General features: G+C 44.0%; 2 protein-coding genes and 2 long non-coding RNA genes across 5 annotated transcripts; 3 read left to right on the top strand and 1 right to left on the bottom strand.

Moving 5' to 3' along the window:
- Positions 1 to 476: 476 nt before the first annotated feature.
- Positions 477 to 1,843, top strand: LOC309698041. 2 transcript variants are annotated; one of them, XR_014273991.1, is made up of 3 exons: positions 613 to 1,088; positions 1,162 to 1,251; positions 1,329 to 1,843. It is a non-coding gene; the product is annotated as an uncharacterized lncRNA (long non-coding RNA). The 2 variants fall into 2 exon arrangements; XR_014273990.1 differs by having other exon boundaries at positions 477 to 1,251.
- A 3,986-nt stretch (positions 1,844 to 5,829) lies between these two features.
- LOC309698554 (ictacalcin-like) lies at positions 5,830 to 7,903 on the bottom strand. The gene is made up of 3 exons (XM_082521077.1): positions 7,783 to 7,903; positions 6,351 to 6,499; positions 5,830 to 6,137 (listed from the first exon to the last, which is right to left on the bottom strand). Exons 2-3 carry the CDS (start codon positions 6,489 to 6,491, stop codon positions 5,997 to 5,999), a joined length of 282 nt encoding a protein of 93 aa, XP_082377203.1. The 5' UTR covers positions 6,492 to 6,499; positions 7,783 to 7,903; the 3' UTR covers positions 5,830 to 5,996.
- Positions 7,904 to 7,927: 24 nt separating this feature from the next.
- On the top strand, positions 7,928 to 11,334 carry LOC309698555. Its single transcript, XR_014274127.1, has 3 exons — positions 7,928 to 9,658; positions 10,395 to 10,490; positions 10,745 to 11,334. It is a non-coding gene; the product is annotated as an uncharacterized lncRNA (long non-coding RNA).
- Positions 11,335 to 11,954: 620 nt separating this feature from the next.
- On the top strand, positions 11,955 to 20,801 carry LOC309698552 (uncharacterized protein). Its single transcript, XM_082521075.1, has 2 exons — positions 11,955 to 20,359; positions 20,614 to 20,801. The coding sequence occupies exons 1-2, from the start codon at positions 18,556 to 18,558 to the stop codon at positions 20,712 to 20,714; spliced, it is 1,905 nt and encodes a 634-aa protein (XP_082377201.1). The 5' UTR covers positions 11,955 to 18,555; the 3' UTR covers positions 20,715 to 20,801.
- Positions 20,802 to 20,928: the final 127 nt, after the last annotated feature.

Genomic DNA, 20,928 nt, shown 5'->3' with positions numbered 1-20,928 from the left:
GACAGGAGGCTTAATGGAAGGCATCTGTCCTATCACCTCATGCATGAGGTGGCAAACCAGGGCCAAGTAGCATCAGTGGGCTTCCCACTGACCCCCTCTCCTGAGCCTGGATACTTGCAATCCTAAAGGCAGAGGAAATCAAAAATGACAGCAAGCAAATAACAACACTACAACAACTCTTAGTAATTGCACATTTATTAACTTGTGTTCATAAGAATTATCTTCTTGATAACACACATACATACTTTGTATTCTTTAAACTTATCTCATGTCTTCTGGCCTGCAAGGGGGTGACTTTCCCCTGCAGGCCCATCTTCCCCAGAATTGTCCTGATCACACACAACAAATAAGAGAAGAAAGGAAACCATGGCAACTATGTTAATCACTAAACCCAAAAGTTTTCAACACCAGAGGAATACCGTCTGGACATCACAGGTTCTGTACAGCAGCGGTCTGTGAGTCGTTTGGTACCAGGCCACGAGAGTGGAGGCTCCGCGGTGAAATTTATGGTTTTCAGGGTTTTTAATTGTTAACTCGATTTCCCTGGGTCTTTTCCCTTGTTGTAGTTGTGCGTCTTATTTTGAAAGAAATATTTACACGTTACCATAGCGACAAGAGAGCATTAAGCGGCAGAGAGGAGGATGTTACTCTCAATTTGGCACATTTTCAGGAGGACGCTGCTAATAAAGTTACACAATTACACAGTACATTCACGATGCCACAGTTTTTGTCTTGGTCGGATCATTTTATGTGGTTGTATTTATCCGCGATACCTTAAAGGCCGCTCCGTGTCTGACATAAACTGATCTGTGGCGCAAAAAGGTTGGGGACCGCTGCTGTACAGCATGGTGGTTAATAGAACCGTACTCATATGAATATGATGTGTATGTGACAGGTGAGACCTGGAGACTTGGGACCGCCCCTGGTGGGCGGAGCTGGTCTTCGCTCCTTTCATAAGCGCAGGTGTGGGCAATTGGGTATTCCTTTGCAAACCTGAAGCTGCGAGTGCTTGGTCCGAGTTGGGCAAGTTGGTGTTTCTTAACTATGAAAGTCTGATACGCGTCCTCCCCTAAACTTCTGTTAGAAGGGTAGGTTACACAAAAATGTACCACTTGAGCTCTGGCTGTTGGCAGAGGTTTACAGTTATTTGCACCCTTGTAGGTGGGAAACATTGCTCCCGTGAGAACGGTATAGTGGACTTCATCGCCACTGACCCACATTTATTAGGGTGTGACACGAACTTGTGGACAGGTAACAAAACCAATTCAGTGGAGGAATATTCCTGTGTTTTATTGTCCAGCTAGTGATCTCCTGCCTTTTATTCACAGAGTACCGAGCTGCTGCTTTGCCAGGTGGATTTCTGGCTGCGGGCAAAGGACCCGACACATCAGTGTGTTTTAATTTGTTTTAAACTGGTGTAAGCCGACAGACTGCTGCGGCTGTCGATGGTTTTGTTTTTTTGTTTTACTTTTTCTGTATCAGTAGGCACCACAGATTGATTCGCAGGCGGTGAAGGCGCTGCAGGGAAAACAAATCCTTTTTTTTTGTCTCCCCGCTCTTGCATGCACAGCGGGGGGCCCGAGTGAAGACGGCACCGAAGATTTGCCTTTTTTTCTATAGTGTTTTACCCATTTGGGGTCATGTGTGAGTTGCCGTCCATTTTTAACCTGTGTGCTATGTCGATTTGTTTTTAAACTGTTCCCCGCAGCGCTTGTCCTGCCTCACGGGCAATCGTACAGTTTTATCGGTTTTTTTAATAAGGTAACGTTTTTAATTGTTTTTAGGTGCTGCTGTTACACTGTTTCTTTTATTTTGTATTAAAAATTAAACTCTTTTAAACTGACTGTGCGCCTACGGCTCTGTCCTATTTTAAATAGGTACCTACCACGGGTCACATGTACATTGATTTATTCTTGTACCTCCATGCCCCAGCAGCCCAAATTCTTCACCCCAGTGAAGAGGTGATCAGCCGCAGTGTTCACAGTGTGGAAAAAAGTAGTGGCTTATTACCCGAAAACTACTATAATTTTGGCGACATTTTCCCCTCTTTTCAGGCCTCATACTTTGACTAACTCTTCCTTGGGATTTCATCAAAATGACGTGATCTCTGGTGCATGGAACCTAAAGACCTTTGTGGTGCTAAATTGCAAAGCTTTTTATGTTTAGGGAAACGGGGTGGTCATGGCAGCACGTGGAGTTTCAATCACTCACCAAAGAGCAGTAATCTGCTGTCACTCAAAAACACAATGTCCAATCTCTCCCAAACGTCGCAGACATGAGTCAAGAGTCAAGCTCAGAAATGTTTAAAAAAAGCAATTTCACAAAGCAGGAACTCCAGCAACACTTGAGGGAAGATGAACAACTTTAATAATAGGTCTATTATTAAAGTTGTTCATCTTCCCTCAAGTGTTGCTGGAGTTCCTGCTTTGTGAATTCTTTTGTCCTCTCCATGCACCTTGGAAGCAGGTGAAGTTGTGCCAGAAAATTCTTTTTGCTGCTAAAAAAGCGATTTGTCAGTAATGGTTAGAGCGCCACCTAGTGGGACGACTATAATCAGCATTGAATGAGATGAAATCTTAGCTCGTGGTTCTACGCATGAATTCCATCAATGTGACATCAGATTGGACGTGATGGGTGGAGGTGTTGGGCGTGGCTCGATGCGCTGGGGTGCGAGGGCCCTCATAACGTTGCTTATATTGTATTGCCTCCTGCAGGACAGGCTGCACATGTGAATTTGTCACTGTTTTTTCCTCCTTCTCCTTTTCGTTGCATTTTTCTCCTAAGTTGGTTTTAGAGTAGGGTCATCCTTTAAAACCGATTTTTTTATGCTGGGTTTGTTTTTATTTCTACTGGGCTGGTGCAATATTAGTCCGGCAATGTGCAATCCCTGAGCTGGGCTCTTACCTTAGGGGAATTAGATCTTTTAGAGGTGCTCTGTGTGGATTTGCGGTGAATAAGTTTTATTAAGAGTGATTTTAGTGCCACCAATTATTGCCTGAACTAAAACACTTAGTGCATGCGATAAGTGCTCTGTTGGGCTCGTATTTATTTGGGGTGGATTTGTTTCTTTTAAAGCAGCGAACATCTGGGACCGCCGGGGAGAGCAAGCCCTCGGGTGATAGTTGCATTGCTGGCAGGTTGCACCAATAAGACTATATTGTGGTCTTTAGTGACCTTTTTATTGTGATGTTTTAGGCCTATTGCAAACCCTTTGTGTTTTCTTTTAAAATAATAAACTGTAACGTATCTCGCTTATACTTACCCTCTTGTCCCGTTTATTCTGGGTTCGTTCCTGTAAGAGCTTTGGGGCTGAAAGTTTGCACGAGTAGTACAGAGGCCCTTAGTGGTTACTCGGTGGCTTTTACTCGCTACATTTATCTTATGTGAACAGTAAGATATTATTTTCCTCGCATTACTATCTTTCCTGTTATCGAAATACATTGCCCATTGCTTTTTAAAATAATTAATGAAGTCTTGTTTTTCAAGTAATGATGTTTGAAATCTCCAGCTTCTAATTAGTGGTGTGACTCTTTTTTTTTTTTTGTGTTAGAGAGACAGACGCAGGTGCATAACCACTGATTGTGATGATTGTGATTGGGCTTGTTTTACAGCCACAAGACTTGGCCACCTTGCAGTCATTAAGTTGACTAAGAACTCGTCTGTATACCAAAGTATTCTCGAGTCAATTGAGAAGCCAATTGTCTGACAGCTGAAGCTTGGCTGAAACTGGATCATGCAACAGGACAATAAATATAAGAACAGCAGCAAATCTCCAACAGAATAAATGAAAAAGAAAAGACTCAAAGTGTTACAATGACACAGTCAAAGTCCAGACCTCAGCCAGATAAAAATATTGTAGTGGCACTTTAAGAAGGCTGTGCAAAAACAAATGCCCACAAACCTCAATGCACTGAAGCAACATTGTAAAGATGAGTAGGCCAAAATTCCTCCACAGCAGTGCAAGAAACCGATGAAGTCATACTAAATAGATAAAGTGATTACTTCAAGTTATTGCTGCTAAATGTGGTTTTACAAATACTGAATCATGGGTTTGTATATGCAGCAGTGCAACACACACTATGCAACTATGAAACAAAAGCTATGAAATAAACAGGAATGCTATATTATGCCCCAAGTATTAATTCATTCTCAGTCTTACAGGAGTTACTTAAATGTTACACATGCAATGTGTCATGTGGAGTCATGTGCTGTATGTCCATGTCCTTTATGTTTTTTCTAAGACAATACATCACATACAACAAAAACAGAGTTTGAATGATAAAAAAAACCCTTTGGTATGACCACCTTTATTCTTTGGCATATTAGGGAAGCTTTCTAGTCAATTCTTTAAGTAGTCTTCAGGATTAGCTCTCCAGGTCTCTTTAATAACATTAAAAATATTTTGTGTGTTGTTTTTCTCTCTATTGTCCATCACAGTTTTGTTGCAAGATACCGTCCCCCTCTAATATTTGTGTAATTTAGTATATAGCAGTCTTTTCTCCTTGTTTTCCTATCTTAAGAATGACTTCTTTATAGCTTCCTTCCACTGAGAATATTTCTAATGAGGCTTTGGAGCCACTCAAAGGCCAGGGACACTTTCAGAAAGTCTGAAGCACTATTGTTCAAGACTGAAAAAAGTCTGGCTGTTTGGAAGCAAAATATGAAGAAATGGAGGTTGACTTAAGACTTTTGCACAGCACCCTATTTTTGAAGAATAACTAGTGACCAAGGCAGAGTAGCTAATTCAAACAATCAAAAAAGTACAGTGGTTAAAATAAGTGTTGAACATGTCACCACTTTTCTAAGTAAACATATTTCTAAAGGTGTTATTGATGTGAAATTCTCACCAGATGTCAGTAACAACCGATCACATCCACACATGAAATGTTTCTTCATGCATTCAATACTTCCCCCCTGTGTCATTTCTGAAGATTACACATATCTTAATTCATTGTGTGATTTTTTTTTTTTGTTGCGCATGTGAACTGAATGGGTTGTTACCAACATCTGGTGGGCAGAAAAACGCCTTTAGAAATATATTTACTTAGAAAACCGGGGATGTGCTCTGTACTTATTTTACCTGCTGTGTCTCTGTAAAGTTATTGCAGACGACTTTGAAACCTGAGTTAAAGCAAGAATATGTGACTTCAAACTACAATTACAGGGTAATGGAGTTGGCTAAAATGTAACATAATAGCAGCACAAGCAGAAACGTGTCATAAAGTCAATAAACTGATTCAACAATGGCCATGGGTATCGTAACATCACTTTAGGCCCTCAGACTATTAAAGCTTCAGAAGGAAAAAAAACCCCTAAAAAAACAAACCTAAAGTTTTCTGAGACCCCAAATGATTCAAGGCTTGGGGCTCAAATGAGTTGCTAGTATTAAAGTAACTTCATGCAACATGTGTTTTGCCAAACTGAAACCCAGAGTGTGTTAAATTTAAGGATGTATGATATAAGGATGTTTTGCTTAAGAAGTTCACTTTTTATTAGTGAGATCAGGCTTGTGTTCTTGCTTCTTTCAAAAGTTTCTTCAGTGCAACTTCAAAAAGCCTGCTCTGGTAGATATTTTCAGTTCTGCATCTCTGTCAGCGTTGGTGACATCCTTCCTGTCAGAACTTGCAGTGGTATTGCTCCTTTCCTGAAGACACTTTAGGAAACTTAGACGATACTTCAGCTGCAAAGCATGAACTCTGCTGATAGAAAGATTTTGATTTCCGAGGCAAACATTCTTGTTATCATAAGCCTTCCAAAGATTCTGCAATTGCTCAATACTGGAACAAATAGTTCTCCCAGTTAAAGAATGCACAAAATGCAACTCTAGTCTTTCAGAGAGAGAAAAAAAAAGATTTATTTCATTTTGGATTTCAGTACAAGTTTGAATTCACTGTCATATATTTGTGTTTATATCTTTTTCAAAAAAGCTGTCAAGGGACACTTCCTGTCACCGAACGGCAGCTCTCTCAGTTGGCCGCAAGGTGGCGCTTGGATCCTTATTTTTGGGTGAAGAAATCGTTGCAGAGCATAGTGAGGCAGGCGACCAGCGTGACATACTCTGGAAAATCCACAGTGCCGTCCCTGTCTGCGTCCAGATCCTTGAAGATCTTGTCCAGTTTTGCCTGGTCAGTGGATTTCTGCAATGGAGAAAAGTGTTAGCTTGAATTTAGACACTAAGTGATCATAAAACAAAGAACTGCTCAGCCTACTTCTGCCCAAATAGTTGCGCAAACCACAGGGGAAAATCTGTGTATTTTCCACTCTCTCAAAGTAAAAGCTCTGCATCAGTATGGCAGTGTTTTCAGGCAACCTACTGGGTGTGAGATAGAGGGAGGATAGAGACCACTCACGCCAAATATGTCTCCAAGCTCATTTTGAAGAAGTTCCTTCAGCTCTTCCTTGCTTAGGGTGAGTTTGTCTCCCTCCTTGCCAGAGTATTTATGAAAGGCGCCAATGAGCAGTCCCATAGCCTGCTGGATGCTAGAAGACATGCTTGGGGCTAGTTTAGGGAGACAGAAGGAAAACAAAATGTTACGTCTGAGACTGCAGTGGTATTTGTTTATACAGGAAATCCACACTGATTAAAGAAAGATGCCTCCTCTGAATAACGTTTACACATAATTCTGCTATGACTCATTATCTGGTGCAGATTAGGCTGAATCACGTGGTATTGTGGTCAAATGTAGGATCTTAACAAAGGACATCATTGATATTTGGAACACGAGGAATTATTTAGAAGTAAACGAGGGAGAAAAAGGGGAATAGGCAGGGCCTGCTTGGTAAAACCAGAGTGAAAGAGATTGAGTCGTTTAACCCTGTGAGGTCCATTTTAGGTTTGCCTAAAATAATGATGCAGTGAAGCTACTCAGTTACTTTTGAACCACTTCTACAAATTACATTGCTAATATATTTAAATTCTGGAATTATACATGTATACATGCAGTAAAACATATGCATGTGCAAGTGCATACTGGAGGTCATAGCAGAAAACAGTGGCTGATATTACTGTTTGTCTTTGCCAAAGTTTCTCTGGGTTCTCAGTGGAGCTTGATAAAAATAAACTCAAGATTTCCACCTGGGCCCCACCACTCTTATTTCCCTTTTCAGCGGTCTCTAATGTAGCGTCTCTGCCAAGTGACACAGGACATTGTTATGGCAACAGCAGAAGGAGATAAGGAAGCAGGTTGCAGCTTAATTAAAGTCCCCAAAGCAACATCAGATGTCTGTTCTTCTAACATAGTATATCTAAATTATGCGTTCTTTCCACTTGACTGTATAAACCCAAGAGATTTGCTAGTGGTTATGTTGTGAGTCATACAATGTTTTTCCCTCTCTAGGGTGCGCTAAGCTGAAGAAACTTTGGCATCAGAGAGTTTGGAAACCGAAGGGAGTTACAAGGAAAGAGAGCACAAAACCTGTACCGCATCATTCCTCAATTAGGTTGCAGTTAAAGGTGAGAATCGCTCCTAACCCCCCCAAAAACTTTAATGCATTCGTAAAAATGAGTTTCCAAACAAGTTAGTTGGATTCAGACAAAATGAGCTCAGTCTTTTGCAGCATCAAGTTTCATAAGCAAGAAGAGAAGTTTAAGCATTAAAGTCCACATGGATGTGATAAACTTTGCAGTTCATCAATACTTTTCTGCTAATTCTTAATGTGCATTCATACAAAACTAACTGTAATGAGCATTGCTTGATCAAAACGAACAAACAAACAATCAAGAAAACCCAGGAAAAGTTTCCAGAGCGAGCAAAAAAAGCACTTGTAGGATTTTCTACTCACCAGTGCTGAGGTTTAAGACAATTGGAGGCTACTGTTGATCTTGGTAGAGCTGTTGTGATGAACCAGTGGGTGGCAAAGATGCTTTATACATCACCACACCCAGTATCCCTCCCCCCTCCCTCTAGAATGCTCCTTTCATCTCCAACCACTCCTCCTTCCTTCACTTTTTTAAAACATATTCTTTAACAAACACGACACTCGTGTGCTGTTACAGTGAATGTTTGCATTTGAGGATTTGGAGAATTCTAAAAACTTGCTGCATGTTTTACAAAATGTTTCTGATGTTATGATCTCAGGACTGCTTTTGAATCTGGAATTGCTGCAGAACAAAAGACAATAAAATATGAAATGTAAAGTTTGGGGTGTTGTGTCTTTAAGAGGACTCTTTGCATGAGACTATTAAAGTAAATTAAATAAATAATGGTCATGTAACAGTCTTGCATGACCGCATGCATGACATGTAACAGTCATGCATCAGGGATTTGACGGCCGCTCTCGCCGAGCGTCACGCTTCGCTCACCCAGGCTGGAGGGGGCACGGCAGAAACGAGGCGAGGCACTGGCTGCTCAAGTGGCGGAGAGACGTGGCTTGTTGGAGCACGCTGGGCTCATGGTGTTCACGCAGGAACTGTTGAAAGAAACAGATCCGCCCTGTTTTGTGCAGGCTTCTTGCCAGACTCATAACAGGTTTCCTTTTTGTTTACACTGAGTAATCACTCTCTGATTTGATAGAATAGATCTTAGATTAGCGCTTTCTTTCTTTTTTTGAGGGGAAATCTTCAGAGACTTCTCTTCGTGCATTCTTCTCCGTGTTGTTTGGCTTCAGGGTAGAAGAAGCAGCCTTAGAATGTATAGGAATCATAACTTCCAATATAGGATTCATGTTTTATAATTGACTTGCTTTTCAGCTGATCATCTTGCCAAATAAAGAAACAGCATAAGCAGTGTTGTCAGTAAATCCAAAGAATAGCACAAAATGTGTGTATTGTCAAAGTTTCCAGTACCATATTTTTATTCTTGGAGTTGCTTTGCATGAGTCTTATTTATATAATAATAAGCCCCTTTGTTATTTTCTTACTGTAACAAGCTGTTTTACCTCCCGTGCACCTTTGGGCCTACATTCTTATGACTGGCTGCCTATTTTATTACATTTACTGGGACTATTTGTGCATACCCTTAACTCATTATTAGAAAGTTCAGTTTATTGTTGCATCTGTTATTATAAAAGTAAATATCCATCAGAGAGGAGGCAGCAGACATGAAGTCTTTTGTTACACTTTTCAACAAGACATGCTTTGCTGAGGGTTTATAAGTATTAATGGTATATGTTGTTAAATAAGTGGTAAACTGGGTGTAGTTATATTGCACTGCATTATATAGAAAGTGTGATTGCCATGCGAGGCACAGTTCAAGTTGCATAAAGGATAGTAATTCTACATTATCATAAGACTGCATGGATGGAACAGTTATGGTTTCTTTCCATGTGCAAAATATGGATTTCTGACCCACTTAAATTGCAACAACACAAGAAGAAAATACAGAGACCCCTTTACATTTACTTTACTTTTGTTTTTCAGAGCCCTCCACTGGCTCTTGGCTGCTTAGCAAAAGGCAAAGCAATAAATTACCCAGGCATACTCACACTTGTGTGCTACATTCCTGTTTTCTTCTACTCAGTAAAATGTGCCTCAGATTAAATTGTTCTCATCTGTTTTGCCTGTCTCGCTCAGGTGCTGACTTGTCCAGAACACGACCAGGAGAAGCTGCAGTTCTATTGTCGGTCATGTCAGTGGCTGCTCTGCCCCCTCTGCAAACTGCGCCGCATTCACACCGGACATAAAATCCTCCCAGTGGCCCAGGCGTACCAAGCGCTGAAGGTTTGACTCACAATCTGACATCTATCTCTGTCCCGCACAGTGAAAGGTTTACTAGAGGCAGGAATACACACAAAGCAAACATGTAGTAGTGAAGCCAGCATATATGTGAATAGTGTGAAACCCTCCATTTCACAGTTTAAAATAATATATTATAGTAGTCAAAGACTGCTTCACTGCTTCCTCTGACAAACAAACTGAAATCAGCTGATTGTTGCACAAGTGCAAATGCAACCGATAAACAGGATCGATCGGCAGGCAGACTAACAATTCCAAGGAATTGGACTAGAGAACCGGTTCTTGATTCCCGTCCCTATCTATCCTTCCATCTTCTTTCACTTGTCTGGAACACCTCACCCAGGTGCCATCTGACAAGGTCAGATAAACAACCTCAACTAGCTCCTTTTTATTTGGAGAAGTAGCGACTCTGCTCCAAGTCTTTCACGCAAGACTGCAGAGATGAGATTCTGAGCTATCATGGAGGAATTGTTGCACCACTTAGACTAAGTCCAGATCTCTAAAATAGTTTTGCACTTCACTAACATTTGAAATACAACCAGCAAATGCAATGAAGGTGAAGATAAAAATGATGCAGTGCTGTTTAAAAAGCTACAGTAATGCAGCTTTAACTGTTAGACAAGCATAGTGTGCAAGATAATGCAGATGTGTGGCTGTGTGAAACTGATAATCTGTGTGCATTTGTTGTTTCTGTGTCACATATTCGGTGTTAATTTGACAGGAGAAGATTACAAAGGAGATGAACTACATTCTGTCCAACCAGGACACAGTTTTGGCTCAGATTACCCAGCTGGAGAGTTCCATCACACAGACTGAGGTGATTAATACTTCTGGCCCACAAAATCTCCCAGAACATGGGATTAAAATCAGTCAGCAGCTACTGCAAGTATTTGTTCAGCTTGACTGTTTAGGATTGGATACTATGCAACTGCTGCATGTTTCATACATAACTCCAAACATGTGTCTTTTCTCAAAGTGTTTTATAATGTTATTTGGACCCTTTTTAAGAATGTACCAGCAGAAGCCTGGTGTTAGTTCTCCAAACTTGTCTTTGTGCTTTTTCCTCACCAGGTAAACAGTGTATCGGCCAGAGAGCAGCTGGCTCAGAGCATCAGGGATTTGACGGCCGCTCTCGCCGAGCGTCACACTTCGCTCACCCAGGCTGGAGGGGGCACGGCAGAAATGAGGCGAGGCACTGGCTGCTCAAGTGGCGGAGAGACGTGGCTTGTTGGAACACGCTGGGCTCATGGCATTCACGCAGGAACTGTTGAAAGAAACAGATCAGCCCTGTTTTGTGCAGGCTTCTTGCCAGACTCATAACAGGTTTCCTTTTTGTTTACGTTGAGTAATCACTCTCTGATTTGATAGAGAGTCTCTTTTATCCCTACTGCGTCTTGTCTCCTTAATGGCAAATAATTGTCCTTGAATTTTCTATCATTATTATTGTTATTATTGTTTTATAGTATTGTTCTGTTGTTCTTATCCTCCTGCTGCTAAACTAATTTCCCCTTGTGGGACAATAAAGAAAATTGAATTTGAATTGAATTGAGAATAGATCTTAGATTAGCGCTTTCTTTCTTTCTTTCTTTTTTTGAGGGGAAATCTTCAGAGACTTCTCTTCGTGCATTCTTCTCTGTGTTGTTTGGCTTCAGGGTAGAAGAAGCAGCCTTAGAATGTATAGGAATCATAACTTCATTGGTTCCAATATAGGATTCATGTTTTATAATTGACTTGTTTTTCAGCTGATCATCTTGCCAAATAAAGAAACAGCATAAGCAGTGTTGTCAGTAAATCCAAAGAATAGCACAAAATGTGTGTATTGCCAAAGTTTCCAGTACCATATTTGTTATTTTTTTTCTGTAACAAGCTATTTTAGCTCCCTTGCACCTTTGGGCCTACATTCTTATGATTGGCTGCCCAATTTATTACATACTGGGACTATTTGTGCATACCCATAACTCATTATTTGAAAGTTCAGTTTATTGTTGCATCTGTTATTATAAAAGTAAATATCCATCAGAGAGGAGGCAGGGAACACCCTGGCTAGGTTCAAATGTAAATATGTGAAAGGAAATATGGAAAGCCCCACATACAGCACAGTATCTGGAAATAAAAACTGAAGGGATGTCACTAATGTGCTGTTTATATTCTTTTTATTACAATAGCAATATAGATTAAAAACAGTCTTATCTTTTATTCATTAATTTTTCTTTTTCATACGTCCTTAAAAAACTGTGAGTCTTCCTCACTGTCCCTCCTGAAAGCGTTTGTTGATTCCTTCCTTGCCCTCTGCCCCCTGAGTCTTCACCATCCTGGCACTTTTCTGTAGAGTATCGCCGTCGTGGTGTAGTACCAGGAGGAGCGTCCAGAGGTGGGATCAGAGGAGGACTGGCTGCTGCACGCTGGGGCTGGCAGCGAATGGACGAAGTGAGTGGAAGCAGCGCTGTGATTGACAGGTTGGAAATGGACAGCGTGTACGTGCTGCGGGTGAGAGGCTGCAACAAGGCGGGCTACGGAGAGTACAGTGAGGAGGTGTACCTGCACACCCCGCCTGCACCAGGTGAGGGTACACACCGAGCTTCTTAGTTGTCCTTATTAACAACTGAACAGGAACACTTTGTCACAGTGTAAACACACCCAAACAACATGGCTGTTTGAGGAAAAAAAAAAAAAACAGAAACATGTCAAACTAGTTTGACATGAGGTTGTTTACATGCATGTCACAGATTATCGTGGGAAAGCAACCACACCTTGAAACTGGACTACAACCAGTTTTATACCATATATATTTTTGGGAGTCAATGTTTTATTTATGAGATCTTATCTGCCGACTCAACATTTACCCCAATTAATAATCATGACTATGACACCAAGCAATTGCATCCCAGTTTAAAGTGCAGTGACTTTCAGGCATTGCTTCAAAAAGGTTCAGATGGTTTCCTGCATAAAGTTTTTTAAATTTTCTGCACAGGCGGCCTCTGTAAGCACTGTGACTTTGTCAGAATTATCACCTTATGATTGTATCTCTCTTTCACCAAGCTAACTGATAATAAACATGCTGTGTATAAACACTGTTGTGTAAAAGTATTCGCCCCATCTGTCTTAGTTTTCTTCATATGTCACACTTACATGTTTCAGATCATCAAACTAATTTTAGTATTAGACGAAGATAATACAAATACAAAAAGCACGTTTTTGTATGATGATTTAAAGTTCTTAAATGATGATTTCAATTATTAGCAAGGGGGAGAAAAAGCTATTCAAGCCCACCCGGCCATGTGTGAACAAACAATTGCCCCCTGTTACGCCCCAGTCTAGGGGTACAAGAACATAACATAAGAGTTGAAAAGGATTGACCCTGCCCTGGTCCCCAAAACCATACACAGAGGGAAAACCAATTGCTTCATGAACAGTGGTTTATTGTCTGAAGCGTGACTCCGGGGTGAACAAAGGCCAAAATAACAAACAAAACCAGCTTAATCAGTCAAGGAGGTGCTACCTAAACCCTACGTGATGAAAAGAACAAACAAAAGACAAATGCTACGCCTAACTCCCTAACTGAATAAACAGGAGGGAACAATACAGAAAACAACAAGGCAGCTCACCCTTTCGGCTTCAGTGACTATTTACAAGGTGCTATTTACAAGTGAAGGCTAAATTACACACTATATACAAACTCAATAGGTCAAGAGAATCACAAATATCACAGAGTTTGGAGGCCAGGGTCAGGTCTGCTGCTGCTGTCAGTTGCTGCCCCGGGACAACTGCTGGTGAGGGATTTTGAAAGCGACCACATGATCAGGGGACCAATCAGCAGCTGTCAGCTTATCCAGTCAGGGACCTGCAAAGACTTAAAGACACAGAAAAAGAAACAGCCACCAAAACACATTATGGCCTGGGCCATAACACCCCCTAAACCTAGTCATTGGTTGTGATGGCAGCAAGAACTGCAATCCAGCTTTTGCAATGCCTGCCAGTGAGTGATTCTCCCAGTCAGTCCTGCTCTGAAGGACCTTTGTGGCCGCCCAACTGACTTTTTCGCCGCTGCCCTCTGTGAAATCTTTGGCGATGACATACTTCCATCTCCTCCAGAACTTGACAGAGCTCACAATACATTAGCCCCAAAGCCGAAACCGGGCGACCGACCACGATCAGTGATTCTACGCTTCCACAGGTTTCAGACCAAAGAGCTCATTATCAGGGAGACGCGTCGGAGGGGTGTTCTAAACTACCGGACCAGCCGATTCGCATCGTGGAGGATTACAGCCCCAAAATCTTAAACCAGAGGGCCGAGTACAGAGAGGTAATGGCAGAGCTTTACAATCGAGGCCTGAGGCCCTCATTGGCATACCCTGCCCGTCTCCGTATCACCTTAGCCGGAGGAGAGAGGAGGTGGCTATGTTCCGTTGAAGAGGCCTGGCGATACATCGACAACCACCCTACTGTGCAGCCCACACAGTAACTGAGACAGACTGACTTTTGGATCAACACAGCACCCTTACACAGACGACAAACCCCCTTTTTTTTTCTCCTCCCTTTTGTTTTTTAAGCACCCTACAACCTTTTCAAAGGGCCTGGACTCACCGTCAGCGCCTGAGTTACGGTCAGGTGACATAGCGTTTTAATTCCATACCCTCCTGTTCCATCTTAACTCAGAGGTAGAAGTGTTTATATATTTACATTTATATTTATTTTATTTTTATTTAATTTATTCACTTGTGTTGCCTTAAGTCAGAGCTTGTTAGTTTTTACTTCCAATAGTGTTAACCAGTGTTGGGTAAGTTACTTTAAATTAGTAACTTAGTTACAGTACTAGTTACTTCTATCAAAAGTAACTCAGCCACTTCAAGTTACTCGTTACTTTCAAAGTAACTAGGGAAAGTAACTTTGGTTTTACTCAGAATTCTCTTGTTAATGTGTTGCTTCCATAACTTTACCAGTCTTCTAGCTTGCTTACTTGCCACAAATGCACTGTGCCACCTACCAATAGAAAATAAAATAAAATAATGTGCATATTTCCACGAGAGAAATCCCACGCCTGGACCGTCATTGACCACTGCCATGATTCTAGCCTACGTTACAGCGTCATGTGCGCTTTTTACATCGAACACAAAAACTGCAGTCGTGGTGCTTTTGATTGTACTCAGAACTCTGAAATTCTGCACTCCGAGTAGGAAGATGTAGGCAACACCAGACTGCAGATGAGCTGCATACAGGGCTGGACTGGGACAAAAAATTGGCCCGCCATTATAGGAAAAATCATAAAGCCTTTGAATGAAAACAAACGCTGTTGTGACAGTGATGTACACTGTCTTGATGGTATATATGTATCAATCTATCAATCGCTTGTTGTAAGATTCAGATAATTATTTTTTAAAAGCTAGACATTTTAAATGAGAATAAGAAAGAAAAGTATTTCCTTGTGCCCCCCTCTCCCTGTTAATGCCCTACCTGGCTCCCTGGCAACACTTTGCTAGACCCGCCCCTGCACAGTTACCAGCTGTCAGCTACTTAAAAAAGGATCCTGGTGTTATTTGTCTCTCAGAAACAGTTCATAACTTCCCTTCAACTCATTCATGTCACCTAAAAGGTAAACCTGTTTCTCCATCACATGCTCAGCTCTGATGACTCGGTAAGAACATTTCCTGGTTTCATCTTCATGTTTCCCTCTCACCAGATAACCAAACCGATATCATGACCAGCAGCTTTTACGGCTGTGGCTCCAGCAAACATCAGCTGATAGTAGAAAGTAATATTAAATAAATTCTAACAACAGCTGATCAAGTTTAAACGTGCTGCTGTTGTTTAACGCGACATCGGCATGGTTTCTTTCGATAAACAAACAAGAAAGAAAAGCCGATCAGCTGATCATTGATCAGTTTTCATGATTGAAGTAGAAACAGGAGAGAGAGGGTGAGAGAAGAAGAGGCAGCTGTGCAGCAAACACGGAATAACTCCAGCTTTGTGTCTTTTCCATTGTAGCTGAAATCCGGGACAAACTGCATTACTTTTTACATCAATACAGGGAGTGCAGAATTATTAGGCAAGTTGTATTTTTGAGGAATAATTTTATTATTGAACAACAACCATGTTCTCAATGAACCCAAGAAACTCATTAATATCAAAGCTGAATGTTTTTGGAAGTAGTTTTTAGTTTGTTTTTAGTTTTAGCTATTTTAGGGGGATATCTGTGTGTGCAGGTGACTATTACTGTGCATAATTATTAGGCAACTCAACAAAAAACAAATATTTACCCATTTCAATTATTTATTTTTACCAGTGAAACCAATATAACATCTCCACATTCACAAATATACATTTCTGACATTCAAAAACAAAACAAAAACAAATCAGCGACCAATATAGCCACCTTTCTTTGCAAGGACACTCAAAAGCCTGCCATCCATGGATTCTGTCAGTGTTTTGATCTGTTCACCATCAACATTGCGTGCAGCAGCAACCACAGCCTCCCAGACACTGTTCAGAGAGGTGTACTGTTTTCCCTCCTTGTAAATCTCACATTTGATGATGGACCACAGGTTCTCAATGGGGTTCAGATCAGGTGAACAAGGTGGCCATGTCATTAGTTTTTCTTCTTTTATACCCTTTCTTGCCAGCCACGCTGTGGAGTGCTTGGACGCGTGTGATGGAGCATTGTCCTGCATGAAAATCATGTTTTTCTTGAAGGATGCAGACTTCTTCCTGTACCACTGCTTGAAGAAGGTGTCTTCCAGAAACTGGCAGTAGGACTGGGAGTTGAGCTTGACTCCATCCTCAACCCGAAAAGGCCCCACAAGCTCATCTTTGATGATACCAGCCCAAACCAGTACTCCACCTCCACCTTGCTGGCGTCTGAGTCGGACTGGAGCTCTCTGCCCTTTACCAATCCAGCCACGGGCCCATCCATCTGGCCCATCAAGACTCACTCTCATTTCATCAGTCCATAAAACCTTAGAAAAATCAGTCTTGAGATATTTCTTGGCCCAGTCTTGACGTTTCAGCTTGTGTGTCTTGTTCAGTGGTGGTCGTCTTTCAGCCTTTCTTACCTTGGCCATGTCTCTGAGTATTGCACACCTTGTGCTTTTGGGCACTCCAGTGATGTTGCAGCTCTGAAATATGGCCAAACTGGTGGCAAGTGGCATCTTGGCAGCTGCACGCTTGACTTTTCTCAGTTCATGGGCAGTTATTTTGCGCCTTGGTTTTTCCACACGCTTCTTGCGACCCTGTTGACTATTTTGAATGAAAAGCTTGATTGTTCAATGATCACGCTTCAGAAGCTTTGCAATTTTGAGACTGCTGCATCCCTCTGAAAGATATCTCACTATTTTTGACTTTTCTGAGCCTGTCAAGTCCCTCTTTTGACCCATTTTGCCAAAGGAAAGGAAGTTGCCTAATAATTATGCACACCTGATATAGGGTGTTGATGTCATTAGACCACACCCCTTCTCATTACAGAGATGCACATCACCTAATATGCTTAATTGGTAGTAGGCTTTCAAGCCTATACAGCTTGGAGTGAGACAACATGCATGAAGAGGATGATGTGGACAAAATACTCATTTGCCTAATAATTCTGCACTCCCTGTACAAAACTCGTGATATTTTCTCTGAATACGGGACGATTCTGTTTTTTACGGGAGGTTGGCAACTCTAATAATTATCCTTATGAACAAAATAAAGTTCAACATCACTAACATCATAGCACCCACCCAGCTGTATGTCATGCTAGCTAGTACGCAGTATGAAAAAGTCAGAATAACGAAAATAAACTCCACCTAAACTTGGTTTATATCTGACCCAGACAGACTGCAGGTCATAACTTCTTACCTGAAGTTGGGACCGGCGGCCACCTCGGGTCTCTCTTCCTTCTGCGTCCCCTTTCTGTCATCCACCTGCTGGCCTGAATCTGTGGAAGCTCCGCGATAACCCCCACACGAAGTAACGAGTAACGACCCTATCTAAATCCCAGTAACGACTAACGCGTTCCTGATTTTGGCATAATAACTAGTTACCGTGCTCGTTACCACAACAATAATGTGATTACTGTAACGCGAACGCGTTAGTCCCAACACTGGTGTTAACATACTACACAGGTCATGAACAAGATTTTTTTTTCTTTCATTCAAAGCAGTTAATTAAAAGTAGTCTAACATAATGTCATGGTCCTGAGTCTGAGGACTCAGTGTTTTTGTCATGGTCCTGAGTCTGAGGACTCAGTGTTTTGTGTTTCCTTATGCTTTTGTTCATTCCGAGTGTGTATTCTGTTGTGATTTTGCCATTTGTTAGGTTTCTGTTCTTTGCCTGCCTGCTCCCACTTCTCTGTGTTCCCTCTGTCTGTCCATGGTGTTATTGTGTCTGCTCATGAGTCTGCCTGTCAAGTTCAGTGTCCTGTCTGATTCTCTGTGTCTGTTAGTTTCCTGTTTTATTCTGAAAGTTCATGTCTCATGTCAGTGTGTTCAGTTTTACCTCTCCCCTGTCTCGTTAGCCTTATTGCTCCCAGCTGTGTCTCCCTCCTGTGGCCCATTCCCTGATTACTCCCCGTGTATTTAAGCCCTGTGTTTTCCTGTGCTCTCTGTCGCGTCGTCTGTTTAGTTCCATGTCAGTCTGCATTATTCTGTTACCTGGTATTCATTCTGCGTCTCTCTGCCATCTCTCTTTGTGCATTTCGCTCCTCCTCCCGTGAGTGTTTGGTTTAAGTTTTGTTCTTTAGTTTTCCCAGTTTAGGTTTGTTTACTCCCCGCTCTGCTCTTCCTGTTTTGTCACCTTCTCACCGCTGTAAATAAACACTCACTCGCACCCCAGCCGGTACCTGCATTTTGGATCCTTTTTTCAATACACCACACGACTGCTGTGCAGCCGTGACAGTACGACGCGACCACAAGATGGATCCAGCGGTCTTGGCCGGGGAGAGCGACCTCACATGTGCCCTACGCCTGGTGGACTGGGTAACCCACACCTCCAATGCACGAGCGAAGGTTGTGGGGATAAATGCCGTTGAGGCTATCCTGGCCGGAAATCCTTATCTCCACCAGGTCCGGGGATTTACAGACTTAATCGCTGAGCTGCATAAAGCCCGGGAAGCGGTGCAAGCTCGGGAAGTAGCGGATTCTGCCCAGCAACAATGGACTATGACCGCCACAAAGCATCCGTCTCAGATTCACCCACCGGAGGTTTCACGGCCCGACCCCCCAGAGGTTTTTCCCTGCCTGTCGGAGCCGTCAGCGGTGGGGAGGAAACATTCGCGCCACCGGCGCTTCACCCCACAGCCGGATTCAGGGACTCCTGTGCAACCAGCTGTGGTGAGTTTTAAGGACGCTGGTGCTTCTGGGACTGTGTTTTCTGGGGCTGTTCATGGGGAGGGTAAAGACAGTACACGGTGTTTACCTACCTTCGTGGTAACTAACCTCTCACAAGTAACTGACTGTGTTTCATCCACTCCACCACCAATTCCAGTCTCACTTCAACCTGTACATCAGCCTTTAGCCAGTTCATTAGCCCAGCCTGCATCTATTCCATTAGCCCGGTCACCCGCTCCCTCCATACTGGACGCTGTGTCTGTGCCACCCATTTTGAACCCCGTTCCTAGCACCCATTTTGAGCGGAGAGACAAACGCATTAAAACCACTCTAGTTTCTCAGAAACTGGCTAATTTAGAGACTGTTACTCGCCCCAGGGCCTCCCCAGAGGCTGGGTCTCAGCCCCCAGCAGACTCTGGACCCCTGGCGGTTAAGAAGCCAGCTGAGGACCGCACCCAGCCGTCGCTGCCTGAGCAGACTCAATGCTCTGTGCAGCTGCAGTCTGCCATGTGTTTGCCAGAGGCCCGTGTGCCTGCTGGTTCTGTTCTGTCTCTGCCAGAGGTCTCCGCACCTGCTGGTTCTGTTCTGTCTCTGCCAGAGGCCCGTGCGCCTGCTGGTTCTGTTCCATCCCTGCCAGAGGCCCGTGTGCCTGCTGGTTCTGTTCCGTCCCTGCCAGAGGCCCGTGCGCCTGCTGGTTCTGTTCCGTCCCTGCCAGAGGCCCGTGCGCCTGCTGGTTCTGTTCCGTCCCTGCCAGAGGTCCCCGCGCCTGCTGGTTCTGTCCTGTGTGTGCCAGGGGCTCCGGTGCCCACTGGTTCTGAGACTGTTTTCGCTGGGGGGCCCGAGGAGCCCGTCCAGCTTCCTGCCTCGTCAGCTGGAGGGCCCGAGGAGCCCGTCCAGCTTCCTGCCTCGTCAGCTGGAGGGCCCGAGGAGCCCGCCCAGCTTCCTGTGTCGTCAGCTGGAGGGCCCGAGGAGCCCGTCCAGCCTAAAGACTCGTCAGCTGGAGGTTCAGGAGAACCTAGCCAGCTTGCTGCCTCGTCAGCTGGAGGGCCCGAGGAGCCCGTCCAGCCTCAAGACTCGTCAGCTGGAGGTTCAGGAGAACCTAGCCAGCTTGCTGCCTCGTCAGCTGGAGGGCCCGAGGAGCCCGTCCAGCCCCAAGACTCATCATCCTCGCCAGCTGCAGTCTCATCATCCTCGCCCGCAGCAGCCTCCTCATCAGCCTCTGCCTCAGCTTCGCCTGATCCGGCTTCAGCATCATCGGCTTCGTCCGGTCCGGCTTCAGCATCATCGGCTTCGTCCGGTCCGGCTTCAGCATCATCGGCTTCGCCCGGTCCAGCATCTGCTTCAGCTTCACCCGCTTCGCCTGGTCCGGCTTCAGCTTTGCCTCCGCCTGGTCCGGCTTCAGCATCCTCACCGCCTGGCCCAGCATCTGCTTCAGCATCCTCATCTGCCTCGCCTGGTCCAGCATCTGCTTCAGCATCCTCATCTGCCTCGCCTGGTCCGGCCTCTGCTTCCCCATCTGCCTCGCCTGGTCCGGCCTCTGCTTCCCCATCTGCCTCGCCTGGTCCGGCCTCTGCCTCTGCCTCGTCTGGTCCGGCCTCCTTCTCACCTGGTACTGCGGGGGCCACGCAGCCTTCTGGTCCCCAGCTGCCGCCTCAACATCGTCGGTCATCTGCCAGGCCGCATGTTGGGAGTCTTCGCCACCGTGGCCGGCCTCCGGACTTGCATTGTCGCCACTGCTGTCGTGAGCACGGTCGGCCCCCAGAACTGTTTCCACGCCGCTGTTGCTGTCCGCACGGTCGGCCCCCAGAACTGTTTCCACACCACTGCCTACTGCGTGGCCGGCCTCCGGACCTGCCCCACTGCCGCTGCCTTTCACACGGTCGGCCCCCGGAACTGAACTGTTTTGGCCTCCGGGTCGGCCCCCTGACCTTGTCCGTCTGGGCCTTTTTGGACTATGTC

This window comes from Aulonocara stuartgranti (assembly GCF_965226115.1).
Source record: "Aulonocara stuartgranti genome assembly, chromosome: 22".
Lineage (NCBI taxonomy): Eukaryota > Metazoa > Chordata > Actinopteri > Cichliformes > Cichlidae > Aulonocara > Aulonocara stuartgranti.
Note: the sequence above shows the minus strand (reverse complement) of the source record. Positions and strands in the feature narration are given on the sequence as shown.